This window comes from Mustelus asterias, chromosome 24 (genome assembly GCF_964213995.1).
Source record: "Mustelus asterias chromosome 24, sMusAst1.hap1.1, whole genome shotgun sequence".
Taxonomy (NCBI): domain Eukaryota; kingdom Metazoa; phylum Chordata; class Chondrichthyes; order Carcharhiniformes; family Triakidae; genus Mustelus; species Mustelus asterias.
This window is the reverse complement of record NC_135824.1, coordinates 50,997,896-51,017,584: the sequence shown is the minus strand read 5'-3', so window position 1 is coordinate 51,017,584 and position 19,689 is coordinate 50,997,896. Positions and strand designations below refer to the sequence as shown.

The following is a 19,689-nucleotide window of genomic DNA, read 5'->3' as shown; positions in this document are numbered from 1 at the left end:
AACTGTCCCTTCTGAAACATATGTTGGGAGAGGAAAACCAGTTATGTGTCTGTGTAAAAGTTCTGACCTGTCAGATATATTTGGAGTGCTGCACTGCTGGTGTACCTGCTGTACAACCTGCTCCAGCGCCAGCAGATGTCCGAACATAGATGCAAGCATGTTAGTTTAGTTTATTTATTTGTTATTGTCACAAGTAGGCTTACATTAACACTGCAATGAAGTTACTGTGAAAATCCCCTAGTCGCCACACTCCGGCGCCTTTTCAGGTACACTGAAACAGAATTTAGCACGGCCAGTGCGCCTAGCCAGCATGTCTTTTGGACTGGAGGAAGCTGGAGCACCCAGAGGGAACCCACGCAGACATGGGGAGAACGTGCAAACTCCACACAGACAGTAACCCAAACCAAGAAGGTGGGTCACTACCAGCCTCACAAGGGTAGTTTAGGGATGGGTTACAAATGCTGGCCTAGCCAGTGACATCCATATCCATCCCTCAAATGAATATAGTGCAGCTGTGTGAGGACATAAAGCTCTCAAAGTTTGCAAATATTAGTTGCCAATGAGGTGTTTTATGCTGCATTGTTGTGTTAAGTGTCTCAGTTAAGCGTTTCTCAAGTGGAGTTAGTTGCTGTGTGAAATCTGGTCACAATTAACAGCCAAGTGTTTGAAAGTGGTGGTGTTGCAGTGCTCTAAAAGCCATAGCTATTATAGAAACCTGGAACTAAAGCGTTTCAAGTGTGTGGAATTGTAAATGATTAAACTCCAGATATAGTTTGAAACATCGAAAGTGGCCAATGATTGATTAAGGGAAGAAAGTGATTGCTTTTGTTGGAATTGATTATTTTTTTGCCTTTTCAAGGGGCTGAAGAATGTCGTATTACTCCAGAAGCTCCAGAGCTTCAGACTGCAAGGTCTACGTCGGTGATTTGGGGACGGGAGCTGCTAAAGGAGAGCTGGAACGAGCTTTCAGCTACTATGGCCCTTTGAGGAATGTGTGGGTCGCGCGGAACCCCCCGGGCTTTGCTTTTGTGGAATTTGAAGACCCAAGAGATGCAGAGGACGCTGTGCGTGGGATGGATGGCAAGTGAGTATCTTGGAAACGCCCCCGAAATGGGCACAATATTTTGTTTCAATAGAAATCCTCAGTCAGGGCTCCCTGGTGTCCTGAGTTTGGAAGGTAAATTGCCTTGGTCATAAACGATCACAACAATCCCAGATCCCATCCCTAGTTTCTTTTTGTTATTTTCTTTATCTGGTCTTTTAGTAAGTTTTCTAGCATCTTACCGCTGTGGGAAAATTACCACCGGAGCCAGACTGGAGGTTCAATAATACAGCTTTATTTCGGACACGAAGCTTCAGGGAGAAAGCACTGGTACTCCGCAGTACCTTAGCAGCTACCTTCTCAATAATACAATCGGAGTTGAGCACTTTTATACTTTTCATGCAATAGATCAGTGGTTCCCAAACTTTTTTCACTGGTCCGCACTTTCGGAATAAAAATTTGCTCGCGTCACACCGAATTTTTTATTGATAAGAAATACATTGTTTTTTAAAAAACAACTCCTAGCAGTGCTTTATTCATAACATAGAACACAACTACTTTATAATATGATCATGGGTCATCCAGAAAGTATAAAACAATCACTTTGGAAAAATATCTAATCCATGTTTAAATGTTTCTCTGACTGTCCTTGAATCTTGCCGCCACACTTGCCATCCTCTCTTGCCGCATCAGTGCGGCGCGCCGCACCCTTTGGGAACCACTGCAATAGATAGTCCGGACATTAGCCATTTAACACATCGTTATAGTTGAGTAGGCAGATCATGATGATCGATAGGTTAACACATCGCTACAGTCAGACAGATACAGACATGGGCATTTAACATCGCATTGTTCATAGAATGGAGACATTTCCTCTATCAATGACTGGTTTCGGTCTATACATACAGTGATTGGTTTTGCTGCATTTATGTGTTTCTGTCCTCATCTATGGCTGATCCCTTTAGCATACCTTATTGTCCCGGGTCTGTCCTTATCTTTAAAGTGCCTCAAGCTCTTACTGGCTTCCTGCAGTATTTGTTTCCTGCATGTTTAACTTTAAATAACTGTCTGTGCTGCATGTTTTAATTTTGAGTAGCTGTCTGTGCTAAAAGTCAGTGCCTGTTTAATGTCTCTTTCCAGGCGACCATTTTGTGTGTCAGGTACCCATCTTTGTGATTTTTTTTCTCTCACTACATTACAATGCGAAATACTGAGGATGTTGAAAAGCTACAGAAAACACTGCAACTAATCAGCAGGACAGGGGTGGAGACTTCAGTACCTCCTCCGACACTGACCTTAAACTGAAATCAGTGGTAGGGCTTTTCATGTTGGCACAGAAGTGACAGTAATAACTGCACCCTCTCTCAGCTTGTAGATTCTCTGGGAATGGTCCCCCTGGCTGCTTGGCCAAGGGGTGGACTGTCCCTTGAAATGGCCGCCCCACTGACAAGCCGCTGCCATCACCTGATCTGACCCAGTCAGATGGCGTGGCATCTCGCTGAGCGTACGGCGACCTGGCGTCACATGACAACCGCAGGAGCGGCGGTGGGAAAGGATGCCGCCGAATTTCAATGACGTAAGCCTCATCACCTTGGAGCAAATCCGCCACTCCCCGCTGCGTCGTGAATTTACAGTCACCTCTCTGAAGCTGTTGCTCTGCTTGGGGCTCGTGCACACTGCTGCCATCTGGCTGCTCACTTGTGCCATGTTTTATGTCACCCCCCCCCCAAGTCTTGCTTAGAATGTACAGTATACCGGGGCGGCACGGTAGCACAGTGGTTAGCACTGCTGCTTCACAGCTCCAGGGACCTGGGTTCGATTCCGGCTTGCGTCACTGTCTGTGTGGAGTTTGCACATTTTCCTCGTGTCTGCGTGGGTTTCCTCCGGGTGCTCCGGTTTCCTCCCACAGTCCAAAGATGTGCGGGTTAGGTTGATTGGCCATGCTAAAATTGCCCCTTAGTGTCCTGAGATGCGTAGGTTAGAGGGATTAGCGGGTAAATATGTAGGGATAAGAGGGTAGGGCCTGGGTGGGATTGCGGTCGGTGCAGACTCGATGGGCCAAATGGCCTCTTTCTGCACTGTCGGGTTTCGAGGATTTTATACAAGTCCGTAAGATATAGGAGCAGAATTAGGCCATTCAGCCCATCGAGTCTGCTCCACCATTCGATCATAGCTGATATGCTCCCCATCCCCATTTTCCTGCCTTCTCCCCATAACCCTTCAACCCATTAATATACTTGCGTTTTGTGGCCTAACTGGTCCATGCCAGTTTTGGTGCTCCACACAAACCTCCTCCCACCCCCTCTTCACGTTTTCTCTTTGCCCTTGTGTTTACCTAATTTTGCTTCAATAAATCTGAGCTGTTTTGCCTCGATCATTGTGGTAGTGAGTTCCATGTTCTAACCACTCCCTGCATAAGGAGGTTTTACCTAAATTCACTGTTGGATTTATTGGTGACTTATCTATGGTCCCCAGTTTTGATTTTGCCCACAAGTGTGGACACCTTCTGCATCGTCCCTTCACAGATCTTGACCTGTATTAGATCACACCTCAGCCTTCTCTTTCCAAGAGAGCAGGAAGGTATCAGTGAACTGGCCAGGTGGGCAGAAAAGGGGCAAGTGAAACTCAAATGTGGGCAAGTGTGAGGTAATGCATTTGGTGAGGGAAAACAAGGCAAGGGAGTGTGTAAAGAAAATAGCAGCTTTATTGAGAAGTGTAGAATGATGGAAAGATCTTGGAGTGAATGCTCGCAAATCCTTGAAGGCAACAGTACAGACAGATAAGGTAGTTAAGGCACGTGGATACTTTTATGGCCCAAGGCCTAGAATATAAGAGCAAGGAGGTTATGCTAGATCTGCCTGAAACCTGAGTTAAGTCACAACTAGGGTAGAGTGTATAGGTTTTCTGAGCAGGATGGGATTGCTCCAGAGAGTTTACAATGGGAATTTATGCAGGTATTGCCAGGAATCGAGAAGTTTTGCCATAAGGGATAATTGGACAGGCTTGGTGTGTGTTATTTGGGACTGAGGAGACTGAGGGTAGATTTAATTGAGGTGTATAAAATTGTACGGCCCCTAAATAGGTTGGGTGGGATTAGAGGGCAATAACCAGATGCATGGGTTTTAAAGTAATTGGCAGAAGAGTAATTGAAAAATTGTTTCGCCCAGAAGATGATGGGGATCCAGTTCTCATTGCCTGAGAGGATATGCGCTTAAAAGTGCGATAACCTACAGGTGTGTGGACCCAAGAGCTGGAAAGGAGGATTTGACTGGATTACTACTTTTTGGCTGGCACAAACATGATGGGCCAAATGGCCTCCTCCTACACCATAAATGTTTTGTTTCTATGTTTCCCTCCAAGCCTGTGCTGTTTTAGCTGAATTCCGCTGTGGCTGGAGGGGAATGAGTGTTTTCGCTATCCTGTGTTAAGGACGGCAAAATCGGCCATACTTGCCCCTCTTCCTACCTCACCTGGAAATGCCTGTGGGGATTTTGCGTTGGGTTTGTCTTGTGAGGCCTGTTGACTGAATAACCTGGTTGACACGGGCAAGAGTGATTATTGGCCCTGTGCTGAACTCGATCACGATTTGATTCCAATGGGCTTTTCAGCTTTTGCTGACGTAAGGCCATAAGAAATAGGAGCAGGAGTCGGCCATTCAGCCCCTTGAGCCTGCTCCGCCATTCAATAGAATCATGGCTAATCTGACATTCCTCACATCCACTTTCCTGCCCTCCCTATTAGTGTGTTAAATCGTTTTTATTGAGTGCGCTTGTTCTGGAAAAAACATATTCGGATTAAAATAAAACAGATGCTGGAAATATGCAGAGGAAATACTCTTCTTCAAAGATGGCTAGTGTTTGAGTTAGAGGAACTTTGTCAGAAATTTGAATCCCAATCTCTTTCAAAGCTTGACAGAGCTATTGTGCATTTCCAGCATTTGGTGTTTCTTGCTTATATTGTTGGAGATCAGGGCGGTTTAGTGCTGAATGCAACTAGATGGTTACAAATGCTTTCTTTAATTTATGTCAGGGTATAGAGTATAAGAGCAAGGAGGTCATGTTGGAGTTGTACAGAGCGTTGGTTAGGCCACAGCTGGAGTAGTGTACGCAGTTCTGATCACCTCACTATAGGAAGGATGTGATGGCACAGAGGAGAATCCCCAGGATGCTGTCTGGGGTGGAGCATTTGAGCTATTAAGGAGAGACTCGATCGGCTTGGATTGTTTTCATTAGGTGGACGACAGGCAAGGCTTCACCAGGCAAGACTGTTCTCTTCCTGTGGGGGAGCACTTCAGCGGTCACGGGCATTCAGCCTCTGATCTTCGGGTAAGCGTTCTTCAAGGCGGCCTTCACGACACACGACAGCGCAGAGTCGCTGAGCAGAAACTGATAGCCGAGTTCCGCACACATGAGGACGGCCTAAACCGGGATCTTGGGTTTATGTCACACTATAAGTAACCCCCTACAGCTTGCCTCCTGGACTTGCAGGATCTCACTGGCTGTCCTGTCTGGAGACAATACACATCTCTTTAACCTGTGCTTAATGCTCCCTCCACTCACATTGTCTGTATCTTTAAGACCTGGTTGGCTGTAGAGATGTGCATTCTAATCAGTATTCTGTAACTTGATTTTGTGTCTCTGTGCCCTGTTTGAGAGCAGATATCCACTCCATCTGATGAAGGAGCAGCGCTCCGAAAGCTAATGGCATTTGCTACCAAATAAACCTGTTGGACTTTAACCTGGTGTTGTTAAAACTCCTACCTTGTTTTCATTAGAGCAGAGAAGGCTGATGGGGGGACATGATTGAGGTGTATAAGGTTGAGGGGTATGGACAGAGTGAGTAGGGAGCAGCTGTTCCCTTTGGTTGAGAGGTCCATCACGAGGGAATATAGTTTTGGGGTAAGGGGCAGGAGATTCGGACAGGATTGAAGAAATAATCTTTTCACCTGAGGATGATGGGAATTTGGAGTGCGCTGCCTGGGAAGATACTGGAGGCCGAAAACCTTACAACCTTTAAAAAAAAATTTGGATGAACGCTTGAAATATCACAACATTTAGGGATATGGGACAAGTGCAGGAAAATGGGATTAGTCTGCTTTTAGTGGTCAACATTGTCAGCACAGACTCGATGGGCCAAAGGGCCTTTTCTGCACTCTACGACTGACTAATTCACCGTGGGGTTAAGCATTTGAAGTGAATGTGTAGCTGCCTATGTTGTGAGTGACTGTTGCCTCTCTTTAGAAACATTAACGTCTCGCTCTTTCTCTCCAGGGTTCTGTGTGGATCGAGGGTGCGAGTCGAGCTGTCAAATGGGATGTCACGCAAATCGCGCTATGGCCGTCCCCCTGCTCGCCGCCAGTTTGACCCCAATGATCGCTGCTATCAGTGCGGCGAGCGAGGCCACTACGCCTACGATTGCTACCGTTACAGCAAGAGAAGGCGCGGCATCAGGTAAGCTGCCGAGGCCACGCTGATTGGAAAGCGGGGGATATCAGTGTCGTCCGGTCAGCGGGATAAGCATGAGCCTTGGGAAGAAACTGCTATTTATGTAACTGGCCCTTGAAAAATCTTGGGGGGGGAAAAATGGGGGGGAAATGCTGTATAGAAATTGTAGGGGGAGCAGCAAGATAGGTTGCATAAATTTTACCAGCTCAGTGTCGCTCTGGCACTAATGTTTCATTAGGAGATGGCAACGCAAGCTTTTTCTTGACTGTTCCTCTCTCTGGTTCAATTTGCACAATATTATTTGGTCAAAAATGGCCAAATCCTTGAATCCAAAGCACTGAAACTCCTGGTCTAACAGCCTCACTGCGACTGGTAAAGCTCAACTTGTTTCTGTTCTAGCACAGAGTAGCATTCAGGCAGTCCCATTACCTACAGCTTTAGAAGATAGCGTTGCCTCTGTACCCCACTTCCTTCTCCCTCCTCCCACCAAAAGAAAAACCAGTGCAATGTTTAGGTTGCTCTGTTGAATTTTTCTAGGCTGTAGGTAACTGAATTTGGTAATTGAGGTATCCAGAATGTTATATCTTAGCTTTTAGCAGTTTAGATGTTTTTTGAACTGTTTTAATTTGCAAATGTACATTAAATGTCTGACCTATCTTCTGTTTGAACGCTATAATATGTACATGTTTAAATGTTTTGCTCTTTTTTTTAAAAAAAATTACCCTGTATATATGTAAAGTAAGCTTTTGCTATGCATTGTACCTGTACTCTGCAGTTGAACCCTGTTAATTGGGACTTCCAAGCAGGACCAGTTTGATTCTGGAGAAGGTCGTGCCTAGTCTGTCCAAATTAACAGATTTCGGCTGCTATGAAATGGATTGAAAGTCAGCAATTAGTGAGGTGCAGGTTTAGGCCAGTGTGATAGTGAGGACAGGTCCAGACAGTTTACTGATATTTCTAGATTTGGGGAATATATTAATTGTTTGGTGGTAGGGATGGAACAATAATTATTTTTAATAATTGCCCAGTGCCCACATTGATTATAGCCTCTAACCCTCTGGTAAATTGCCAGATGGAGAAACCACTTTTAACTCCTCCACAACGTGTGTGGTTCTCCTGGAGTGGGGCTCTCACTTGTGGCTTGTACAATTGGCTATTCTTAACCTGAGAGTTTAACTGGTCCTTACCTGGTGGAGGGCATAAGAGTCAACTGGCTTGGCTTTGCTTCCTGCATTTTCCAGCAAAAGTCCTCCCTTAACACCCACTCCTTTTCTCTCCTTGCCCTCCAGTCCCGTCGATTCAGTGGCATTGAGGCCAGTTTAATGGCGGCCTCGGCTAATAACTCGGTGCGACTGGAAATTGAATATGGGATCCTCTAGTCTCTGACCCTTAGTACCTCACAGTGTGGTGCACTTGCCTAATGGGCCTTCTGGGGTGGGGTTGGGGGGGGCAATTTTGTAGATCTAAAATGTTGATGTGATTTGTTTTCAGTCACAATTCTAGCCCTGTTATTGTTCATCCCTAACCACCAGTTTTTGCTGTGTTTTTCAAGGGCTGTTAACAATGTTTCTGGTGTGATAATTCTTTGGCTAACGATTCACCTGATCCAACCTTTCAGGTTGCTGCATTTGAGTCTGTCGCCATGATTAATGATCTTCTGACCCTCATGGCAACCGGGCCTTCTAGCAAACATTGGCCACTGCGGGTTCAGATCTTCTGTTGTGCGCATATACCTCTACCTGAGGTTCTGCTTCGTCCTGCCTTAAAAAAATTCAGTCTACGGTCTTTGTGATACAGAAAATTGGCCAGTTTAAAAGATGTAACGCTAAAGTACGCCCATCAAGCCAACTAATCAGGCTCTCCGGTTTGCTAGAGGAGCGTCCAACTTAGTCCGTCCTAGTCCAAACTCCCCTCAAATATTCCACAATCAAGCACCACATGTATCCTGATTTGGGCTTTCTGTGTTTGGAAGATCTGCTAGACACAACGAGAAATGAACATAATTAGACCAACCTGCGTCTTCTAGATCTTCTAGATCTCTCTGGGGGCAGAGACGGCTAATCTGTTCTGTAAAGGTTAATTTCTTATCAGGAGTAGTTTTTAATTTTACAAGCCTTTTTTTATAACAAAGTATTTAATTTTAATGTGACTTTTTAACGCTTCAATAAATTGGCTATATGAATCCACGTTTAACTTTTTTAAAAAGTAACCGTTTTAATAATTTTTTTTTTGACACTTTGTGCAGCATGGTTAGCTGTCACAGGTGCCCTGGCACCGCCCGAGCTCATTATATTCTCTTCTGTTTTAGTCGATCACGGTCTCGGTCTCGTTCCCGTTCGAGATCCAGATCAAGGGGGCGTCGTTACACCAGATCGCGAAGTCGCAGCCGCGATCGGTGAGTGAACTGAACTTGATTTCAGAGTGTGAGCTTTGTTGGGACAGAAAAGACTTTTCCTTTCGCCTTTGGTGTTCTGTAAATGATTTTTTTTTTTCCATTGCAGCCGATCCCGGTCCCGGTCTCCTTCGTATTCTAAGAAGAGAAGTCGGTGAGTGGCAATCAACAATCTTAAATTGAGAGCTAGGCTGTTCAGGGTTGATGCCAGGAAGCGCTTCCTCGCACAAAGGTGGTGGAGATATTGCCTCCAAAAGGCTTTTGAATTTGGGGTGGCGCAGTGGTTAGCGCTGCTGCCTCGTAGCACTGGGGGCCCGGGTTCAATTCCAGCCTCAGGTAACTGTCTGCGTGGAGTTTGCACATTCTCCCCGTGCCTGCATGGGTTCCCTCCCACAAAGATGTGCAGGTTAGGCGGATTGGCCAATGCTAAATTGTCCCTTAGTATCCCAAGATGTGTAGGTTAGGCGGATCAGCCATGATAAATAGGTGGGGTTATGAGGATAGGGTGAGGCAGAGGACCTGGTTAAGACACTCTGTCAGAGAGTCGGTGCAGACTCAATGGGCCGAATGGCCTCCTACACTAGGGATTCTATGGTGATTCAATGAATTGAAAATTTCAAAACTGAGGTTGCTAGATTGTTAGTTGGTGATATTATGGAGCATCAAGCAAAGGCAGGTAGGTGGAGTTGAGGTGAAGGTAATCTGGATCTAATTGAATGGCGGGGCTTGCTTAGTTCCCACAAGGAGATTTGGAGCTCTCTGGTGCTTGCGCTCTAGTTTTCTCTCTGGCACCCATGACCAAATGTGATGGGGCTCATCTAATGTGATAATCAAACATGCCTAATTGGGCTATGACTTTGAGTGTGAAAATACCTGGGGTTTGCAAGTTTTATCATTTTTAGAAAAAAGCTTGAGAGCATAAACAGAAATAGTTGGAATGCTAAAAGAATAAATTTACCAAGGAAGGGCATTGGTGAGGCCGCAGCTGGAATACTGTGTGCAGTTTTGGTCCCCTTACTTGCGAAAGGATATATTGGCCTTGGAGGGAGTGCAGAGAAAGTTCACCAGGTTGATACCGGAGATGAGGGGTGTAGATTATGAGGAGAGATTGAGCAGATTAGGTTTGTACTCGTTGGCGTTTAGAAGGCTGAGGGGTGATCTTATAGAGGCATATAAGATAATGAAGGGGCTGGATAGGATAGAGGTGGAGAGATTCTTTCCACTTAGAAAGGAAACCAGAACTAGAGGGCACAGCCTCAAAATAAAGGGGGGTCAGTTTAGGACAGAGTTGAGGAGGAACTTCTTAGAATCTTAGAATCCCTACAGCACAGAAAGAGGCCATTCGGCCCATCGAGTCTGCACCGACCACAATCCCACCCAGGCCCTACCCCCATATCCCTACATATTTATCCACTAATCCCCCTAACCTATGCATCCCAGGACACTAAGGGCAATTTTAGCATGTCCAATCAACCTAATCTCTCAGAGGGTGGTGAATCTCTGGAATTCTCTGCCCACTGAAGTGGTGGAGGCTACCTCGTTGAATATGTTTAAGCCACGGATAGATGGATTCCTGGGGGATCGGTAAGGGAATTAAGGGTTATGGGGAGCAGGCGGGTAAGTGGAACTGATTCACTTCAGATCAGCCATGATCTTATTGAATGGCGGGACAGGCTAGAGGGGCTAGATGGCCTACTCCTGCTCCTATTTCTTATGTTCTTAGCCGTCAGTATGAATGAGGACAAGGCGGTTTGATACATCTGTAAAAAGAAGAATGAACGGATATGGTGGGTAGTTGGGCTTGATCCATGATGAGACGGAGGATAGATTTTTAACTGTTAAGTGCCTCTTGTGAACCTTAAGATTCTTTTATTCTTAACTGCTGGTTAGTGCTACCGCATGGGATTGGTATATTTGAGGCAAAGAGCATAGATGTTGTTAGGGAGAAGCTGGGGAACTCCCTGAAGAAGAAAGGAACAGAAGAATAAGCAGAAAGGGTTAGATAAAGTACAAAGTGAAGATGCTAGTGTGGATCTGTTCACCTGCATGAACTAGCTGGACCTGTTGGCCCAATAGCTTCATATTGAGTCATGCTGTTGGTATGACCCAAGATTAAAGTAGTTAATGATGGGCTTGTGCGGTGGCACAGTGGTTACCACTGCTGCCTCACAGTGCCAGGGACCCAAGTTCAATTCCAGCCTTGGATGTGACTGTCAGTGTGGAGTCTGCACATTCTTTCCGTGTCTGCGTGGGTTTCCTCCGAGTGCTCCAGTTTCCGTCCAAAGATGTGCAGGTTAGGTTGATTGGCCATGGTAAATTGTCCCTTAGTGTCCCAAGATATGTAGCTTAGGGGAATTGGCAGGGTAAATGTGTGAGGTAACAGGGCCTGGGAAAGATGCTCCTGTCAGAGAGCCAGTGCAGACTTGATGGGCTGAATGGTGTCCCATTGATCTGTTGCAATTTGTTGTTGGATTGCATGGACAGAAACAGTTCAGCATAGTTTAAGTTTTACATTTATTGGTGTCACAAGTAGGCTTGCATTAACACCGCAATGAAGTTACTGTGAAAATATTAAGGTTACTGGGGTATAAAATGAAATGACAGTAAAATGGTTAGTATGTAATGGGGTTTAAATTGCAAACCTTCTCTCTGCAGATCCCTCACTCCAATGAGGTCCAAGTCCAGATCTCCAATTCAAAGGAGGTAGGTGGAATTTTGTTTCTGCTCCGAGTAAACAGCAGCTCAGAAATGTTGGAAAAGTTTTCTGCGGATTACTGTTGGAGGGGGAGACGAGAATGGCCATTTTCTTGAAAGAAGAGGGGCTGTGTGGAGGGGAGTAAACGTTCTCTCTGGGGCTCCTGGCTCCGTGAGTAAATGGGCCATGCACGTCAGCACAAAGCAAGTTTGTGGTTCATTATCTGGTCTGTGCTGAGTTAGGCAACCTTAATGAAGATTGCTGTGGTGTGTGGGTCCTTCATTTAACCTCTGCCTCCCTGGGTTGGGGGGGGGGGGGGGAAGATTTACATCTCCTGATCATTATCCAGTCTCTCCTGATAGAAATCCACCCGTGTGCATGTTAGACAGAGACCAGAATCCGCTCAGCTGTGAACCCCTCTGGCCTGTCAGCATTTAAGGTCCAGGTGGTCAATGCTCCGTTAGGGCCAGGGATTGGGATGGTGCAAGCAACATCAAAAGGAGGGGAAACAATTGGCCGGAAGCATTTTTTTAATTAAGACTCCATCTAACTTTGCCAGGTAGATGTAATTATCCGGAAATGCATAGTCATTTTACAGCAACAAATGGCACCTTTAACATCGAACCAAGGCACTCCAAAGCAGTGCAATCAGACAAAAAAAATCACCACTAACCCAAAGAACGGTGTCGGGGTGACTAACTGTTTGGTCAAAAGTAGATTTTTAAAGGCACAAATGATTAGAATTTTTTTTCCCACACCAACTTTATCCCCATCTCTCCAAAGGCTCTTACCACTTGATGCCTGATGAATGCGTAAGTAACACTTTATTTTTGAGAGTCTTGTCTTTATGTTGATAGACTATTTGACTGCGGGAGGCATTGCGTCCGAGCCTGATCCTGTCACTTCTGGCGGGGATTGTGTGATGGCATGCAAGAAGGAAATCATGAGGGGGAGGGGGGCCCCCAAGGTGAGCTGCCGACCACCTACATGTCCCACCAACGCCGAGTACCTATTTCTATCTCCGTAACATCGCCAGATTCCAACCCTGCCTCAGCTGACATTGTTGAAACCCTCTTTCGTGCCCTGTTCCCTCTCAGTTTGGCTGTTCCAGTGCTCTCCCGGCTGGCCTCCTTCAATAATATGTGAACTTGAGCTCATCCACAGCTCTGTTGCCCTTATCCTGACTCATCCAAGTCCTGGTTGTCTATCAGCCTGTACATGCTGACCTACACTGCCTCCCAGTCCAACAAGTTTTAAAATGCCCATCCTTGTTTTCGGGGCCTCACCATTTCCAAAGCTCCGTGACCTCCTCCAGCTATACAAGTTTGCAAGGTCTTTGCACTCCTCCCGTTCTAGCCTCTTGTACATCTTCTGTTTTAGTTGGTTCACCATTGGCTCCTGTGCCTCCACCTGCCCCGGCCCTGAGCCCCCAAAATGGTCTCACTGTACATTCTGCATCTCTGCTCCTCTCCTCCTCTTAATACACATCATCTTTGACCGTCTATCCTATTTTTACTTTTGTGTAACCCAGTGCTGAGTTTTGTTTGATAACCGCTCTTGTGAAGTGCCTTGGGGTGTTTTACTGCATTAAAGGAGTTATACGAGTTGCTGAATCCTCCCAATGATCCAAGGCCACTGGGGTGCCCAACAGCACTGTGCTAGGATTAAGCTAGGGTAGCTTAGTGACATGCATCAGGCAGTGCCTTGCTGCCCAAATGTATTGCCCTGTAACTGAACCTCTCGTGACACGTAAGCAGCCAGGAGCAGCAAGATAGCGCCTCAGAAAAATCTAGGCATCTCCTTTAAAATGCCTGAGGCGTCCTTTACAATGCAGCGTTCCTACCGATACTGTCTTGAAATTAATTTTGACCTTGATTGACTACTTGGTGAGTGTCTTAAGTGGCAAATTGGTAAATTTGCTCTTGTGTAATACATGATTGCATGCATAGTATGCTGAAATATATGTCTTCTTTGCTCCCTTTTTCTAAACATCCTGACCTGTACTTGAACATTTACCTACAGAGACTGAAAGAGGTGGCCCTGTGCTTTGTCAACTGTGTAGCTAGGGTAGAATAGCTGAACCTATCTGCTTGCCGGGCTCACTGGATAGTGATCAGGAGTGTTAATCCTTCCCTAAACTGGAGATGTTGGAGGCTGTCTGTATCACGGGTCGCTCTGCACCCGCCATTTGCCATCATGGGTAAAGTGGCAGGGATTGTGTACTTTTCCTGTTTAAATAAGTCGCGCAACATGACTAGCAACTATTAATGAGTAATGGATACACTGCAGGCTGTTCACCTGACTTTTAAACTCTAGTTCAACTGTGGCATTAGAAAGTATGGGGGAGCCGGGGAGAATGATAACTTGTGGGTCAGGGATGCAGCAAATCACTGTGTACACAACACGTGTTCCTGGTTCAGACACTGCATGGCCTCTTGATAACTGAAGGGTTCATGGCTTGAAGAGAAATCTGATCAGATTCAACTTATCACGACAACATTGTACTACCCAAGCTCGAAACCTGAGTGGTTGCAGTGTGACCAGAGCTGTGCGGTTTGTGGTTGGGGTGTGATACCAGAGCAGTGTGGGGCCCGGGTTGGGGTGTGTCCAGAGCAGCGAGGGGCCTGGGTTGGGGTGTGTCCAGAGCAGCGTGGGGTCCGGGGCGGCAAGGGGCCCGGGTTGGGGTGTGTCCGGGGCGGCGTGGGGCCCGGGTTGCCACCGGAGTGGCGAGGGGCGCGGGTTGGGGTGTGTGTCCAGAGCAGCGAGGGGCCTGGGTTGGGGTGCGTCCAGAGCGGCGAGGGTTCCAGGGTGGTGCGGGGCCCGGGTTGGGGTGCGTCCGGGCCGGCGCGGGGCCTGGGTTGGGGGGCGGCACGGGTTGGGGTGCGTCCAGGGCGGCTCGGGGCCCAGGTTGGGGTGGGTCCGGGGCAGCGCGGAGCCTGGGTTGGGGTGGGTCCGGGGCGGCGAGGGGCCCGGGTTGGGGTGGGTCCGGGGCGGCGAGGGGCCCGGGTTGGGGTGTGTCCGGAGCGGCGAGGGGCCCGGGTTGGGGTGCGTCCGGGGCGGCAAGGGGCCCGGGTTGGGGTGCGTCTGGGGCGGCGAGGGGCCCGGGTTGGGGTGCGTCTGGGGCAGCGAGGGGCCCGGGTTGCGGTGGGTCCCGGCCGGCGCAGGGCCCAGATTGGGGTGTGTCCGGAGCGGCGAGGGTCCAGGGTTGGGGTAGGTCCGGGGCGGCGAGGGGCCCGGGTTGGGGTGGGTCCGGGGTGGCGAGGGGTCCGGGTTGGGGTGGGTCTGGGGCAGCGAGGGGCCCGGGTTGGGGTGCGTCCCGGCCGGCGCGGGGCCCGGGTTGGGGTGCATCCGGAGCGGCGAGGGGCCTGGGTTGGGGTGCGTCCGGAGCGACGAGGGGCCCGGGTTGGGGTGCGTCCGGGGCGGCGAGGAGTCCGGGTTGGGGTGGGTCCGGGGCGGCGAGGGGTCCGGGTTGGGGTGGGTCCGGGGCAGCGCGGGGCCCGGGTTGGGGTGGGTCCGGGGCAGCGCGGGGCCCGGGTTGGGGGGCGGCGCGGGGCCAGGGTTGGGGTGGGTCCGGGGTGGCGAGGGGTCCGGGTTGGGGTGGGTCCGGGGCGGCGAGGGGTCTGGGTTGGGGTGGGTCCGGGGCAGCGAGGGGTCATGGTTGGGGTGGGTCCGGGGCAGCGCGGGGTCCTGGTTGGGGTGGGTCCGGGGCAGCGCGGGGCCCTGGTTGGGGTGGGTCCGGGGCAGCACGGGGCCCGAGTTGGGGTGGGTCCAGGGCGGCGAGGGGTCCGGGTTGGGGGCGGCGCGGGGCCAGGGTTTGGGGTGGGTCCGGGTTGGGGTGCGTCCGGAGCGGCGCGGGGCCCGGTTTTGGATGGGTCCGGAGCGGCGAGGGGTCTGGGTTGGGGTGGGTCCGGAGCGGCGAGGGGCCCGGGTTGGGGTGGGTCCGGGGCGGCGAGGGGTGCGAGTTGGGGTGCGTCCGGAGCGGCAAGGGGTCCGGGTTGGGATGGGTCCGGGGTGGCGCGGGGCCAGGGTTGGGGTGGGTCCGGAGCGGCGTGGGGCCATGGTTGGGGTGGGTCCGGGGCGGCGAGGGGTCCGAGTTGGGGTGGGTCCGGGGTTGGGGTGCGTCCGGAGGGGCGAGGGTTGCGGTGCGTCCGGAGCGGCGAGGGGCGCGGGTTGGGGCGCGTCCGGAGCGGCGAGCGGCCCGGTTTGGGGTGCGTCCGGAGCGGTGATGGGCCCGGGTTTGGGTGCGTCCCGAGCGGCGAGGGGCCCCCATGATGGGGTGCATCCAGATCGGCGAGGGGCCCCCGCGATGGGGTGCGTCCAGGGCGGCGAGGGGCCTGGGTTGGGGTGGGTCCGGGGCGGCGAGGGGCTCGGGTTGGCGTGCGTTCAGGGCGGTGCGAGGCCCGGGTTGGGGTGCATCCGGGGCGGCGCGGGGCCCAGGCTGTGGAGCGTCAGGGCGACGAGGGCCCCGGGTTGGGGTGTGTCCGGGGCGATTATCACTTTAATTGGGATATGGTGGGAGCCGGACACTGGTTGCTTTAAAATTTCTCTTTGTGTTCAGCCCTTCAAGGTCACGGTCTCGGTCAAGGTCTTTTTCCATTAAATGGGAAAGGTAAGTCCCTTCCACTCCGGGTAACAACAAGTTGCATTCTGTATAATGCCTTTGAGGTAGAACTGACCCAAAAGGATTTGTGGTGTAAATCAGAAAAATGAATGCCTCGCCAGTTGTGCCATTCTGGACTGTGCCCCGTGGGCCCTCACTCTGCAACCACCCAACAAACTGTAGATGCGAGGGGACAGATGCAACACAAGCAGTCAATGTATTGGGATAGGGAGGGGTAGTCGTATGAAGGGACCTAAACCAGTAGCTTTGTATTTAAATTGGATGTGGGGAGGGGGATTTGGAAGGTGAGGGTTGAAGGTGGGTGATGGGGTGTGAGTAGCAGTGATTGAGTATAACTTTACTTGGCAGGTCGGGAGAATGGAAAGCACAAAGCTCTCTACTGCTTCAGTTAATCTGCAGTTCAATGTTGGTGATTCTACCTTTCCAGTGTTATCCGCTACCTGTACACTAACCTCCAGCTCAATTAACACTAATGTATTTTCCCTAACTTACTCTTGATGCTAAAAAGACAACTTGAGAGAGGAGCTTATAACGTTTTGGTTCTGATCCATCTGTCTGGTATTGCCAGTAATTAAACATGAGATGGCAGCAAATGTGTTTGCCCTTTGTCCTTGTGGAAGACGGGTGGGCTCAAATCAACCATTACACCTGAGGTACACTGTCCTTTTTATATGAAAACTGAAATCAAGTGCCTACGGTTGAGAGAGTGAGAGCTTATTGCCCAGGGAGCCATAACAGTCTGTAATTGAAATGACCGGATTGCAGTGGGTATTGTGCTCGCTGGACACTTTGTGAAATTACTGCAGTCGTAAACTGGATGGGCATCTTAACTCAATTCTAAGGATGGACTCCAGGAGTTGAGGTTATTTATTTCACACGACCCAGAAGCTTAGTTAGGATCTGGCTTGAAACTTTTAAAATCAAGGCACGGAGCAATATGGTGGATGGTTGTTTGAGATGGATTTGGGATGGGCAGGGGGGGGGGGGGGGGGTGGGTGCGCCTATCAAAATCTGTGGAGTTACAGATGTCAGGAAGCGTTTATTTTGCCAGACTTTTGTTCCCGGGCTGAAAAACCAGCTGAGACGAGAGTGGAAAGCCATCTTCGAGTTCCTGATTGAGCTGTGATCTCTGAACCATGGGTTAGCCACTCTGTTCAAATGGTGGTCTTGAGAAGTCAAGTAGGAATTCCCCAGAGATGTTACGGTAACCTAGAGGCTACAGTACTGGATGGGCAACAGTTCAAATCCCACCTTGGCTACTTGTGGAAATGAATTCAATAACTCATCGTTGAGGACTGACACCCTCTGGGTGTAAACATTTTTTCCTCTCATCACTTTACTCTTTTTTTTCTCCCACTCTTTTGAATCCATGCCCTTCTAATTCTTGATGTTCTCTTGAGAGGGAATGGTTTCTCGCTATTTACCCTGTCCATACCCCCCTCAGGAACTCTTTCGAGTCTTCTCTCAGCCTTCTTTGCTCCAAGACAAACAGACCCAACCTCTCCAATCATATCATAGCTACAGTTGTTTATCCCAGGAATCATTCTTGTGAATCTCCTCTGTACTCTCTCCAATACCTTCACACCCTTCCTCAAGTATGGCACCCAGCACTGGGCTTAGTACTCCAGATGAGGCCCAACTGGTGCCAGGGAAAGCGGAGAGATTGTCATAAACACCCCAATCCGTCCACTAACCAACATGTGACCACTGCTCCACAGTGCACGGTTTACTCTTTTAACGGACAACTAGAGTTATGTGATGGATACTAGCTTATGTTCTATTTTAAATTAGCCTTTGGTTTCTTTGTGAGTGAGTTTTTGTTTTGGTTCACTCTGCAATTTTACCTTAATGGGCTGAACACAAAAAAGGGTTTGAGTCCACGTGCTACTCTTTTGACTCTCTCTCTTTCTCCCTCAGTCATTCCCCTTCAGAAAGTTCTCGGAAGAGCCCAAGTCCTCGAGAAGATGATTGAAATGGGAAGACCTTGTGAATAGCAGAGCAGCGGGGCCCTTGTCATCTGACCACATTTTAACTAACCTAGATGTTTTAGTGCCTTTTTACATGCATGCATTCCACAGAAAAGTGTTACTACTGTTCACTTAGCACGAGTAAATGTTATTAATTGAATGTTGTGAAACAAACTGTACAGCTTGTTCTATGGAGCTTCCTCATTAACTGGCAGGGTTCAGTAAAAATGCTTGCGTTTCTTTGTATTAAATTTTACACGTTTATCAAAGTACAGAGATTCTGCTTCAGTGAATTTGCTGCAGAGCGTGCCAGGTAATGTCATGAAGATTATACAATTGCGAATTTCTAAAGCTTCCAAAACCGGTTAACTATTTTGTCTCTACAGTTTTTCCTCCCAGTTCCCAATAAAAAAAGGCTTAAAATGTAACTCAAGTATGTGCTCTGTATTCAAATGGTATGGTTGAGATGGTACAAGGCTGGCAAGAGTGAGATGTGTAGTGAAGTCCCCAGGATGGCTTCATTTGCATCACCTCTATTTACATGGTTGCGACGGGTATAGCGGGATATGGGCCAAATGCGCGCAATTGGGACTAGCTTCCGGGTTTCTATAAAAGGGCGTCATGGACAAGTTGGGCCAAAGAGCCTGTTTCCATGCTGTAAACCTCTATGACTCTACGACCTTAGTCAGTACTCCATGTTTAGTGGCTGGAGTTGTGCTGTATTTGAGGACAAGCTGCAGTCTTGGCAAGGGAACATCTGGAGAGGTCAGACTAAACCAACAACCGCTTGTCACACTCATGCAATCGATGCCTCAACATTTTTTTAAATTGAGGTCCACATCAAGGTGTTGAGTAGGAAGAGATAAGTGAAGAAGAATCGAAGGCATGCCAGGAGAGGATAGCGTTGAGACTTCTGACAGTGAGGTAAGTAGAGAGAGTGGCTCATGGAGTTGCGTAGAACAGGAGTAAAGTGGCCATCAGTGGGGTGGGCGATCCATTGAGTTATCAGAATATAAAGATAGAACTTGGGCACATGAAATCAGTGGCTCTTGAATGGAAAGATTTGAGATAGTACAGGACCTGGTGCTCATGGGCTGCAGTGTGTTGGGTAAGTTGAAGATGGGTGTTTGTGAATTTGGGCCGTTTAAGCTGCGGGCTGAGCATTAGTCAGTCTTATGGCACAAAAGGGCCCTTCGGCCCATCATGTCTCTGCCGGCCATCAATTCCATTTTCCAGCGCTTGGTCCATGGCCTTGTATGCTATGGCGCTTCAAGTGCTCATCTGAATGTAGCAAAGCAGCATGTAGGAGTGGCGTGTTGCGGAGGCAGGTGCATTGCCTTGGTAACCTCTATGTATGACAGTGTTTGTGATGGAGTACCATCCCAAGATTCACCACCCTGCAGAATGAAGCCAGAAGAAACAGCTGGTAGTAGCCCCAAAAAGATGGCATCAGTTTTACGAGCATTAAGCTGAAGGAACATTTGGCTCATTTTGTCTTAATATTGGATAGGCCATTAGAGAAAATAGT

General features: G+C 48.8%; 1 protein-coding gene across 5 annotated transcripts in view; it reads left to right on the top strand.

Moving 5' to 3' along the window:
* srsf7a (serine and arginine rich splicing factor 7a) overlaps positions 1–18,594 on the top strand; it is a 33,840-nt gene extending 15,246 nt beyond the window's left edge. For 2 of the 5 annotated variants that reach the window (XM_078241692.1, XM_078241693.1), the window contains exons 2-8: positions 860–1,084; positions 6,313–6,492; positions 8,795–8,881; positions 8,988–9,032; positions 11,534–11,581; positions 16,132–16,182; positions 18,112–18,594. In XM_078241692.1, the coding sequence (XP_078097818.1) occupies positions 870–1,084; positions 6,313–6,492; positions 8,795–8,881; positions 8,988–9,032; positions 11,534–11,581; positions 16,132–16,182; positions 18,112–18,166 (681 nt within the window). In that variant the 5' untranslated portion in view covers positions 860–869 and the 3' untranslated portion in view covers positions 18,167–18,594. Of the gene's footprint in view, positions 1–859; positions 1,085–6,312; positions 6,493–8,794; positions 8,882–8,987; positions 9,033–11,533; positions 11,582–12,356; positions 12,386–16,131; positions 16,183–18,111 lie in introns of all 5 variants that reach the window. The other 3 variants (XR_013500801.1, XM_078241695.1, XM_078241694.1) reach the window with 3 other exon arrangements.
* The last annotated feature ends 1,095 nt before the right edge of the window (positions 18,595–19,689 follow it).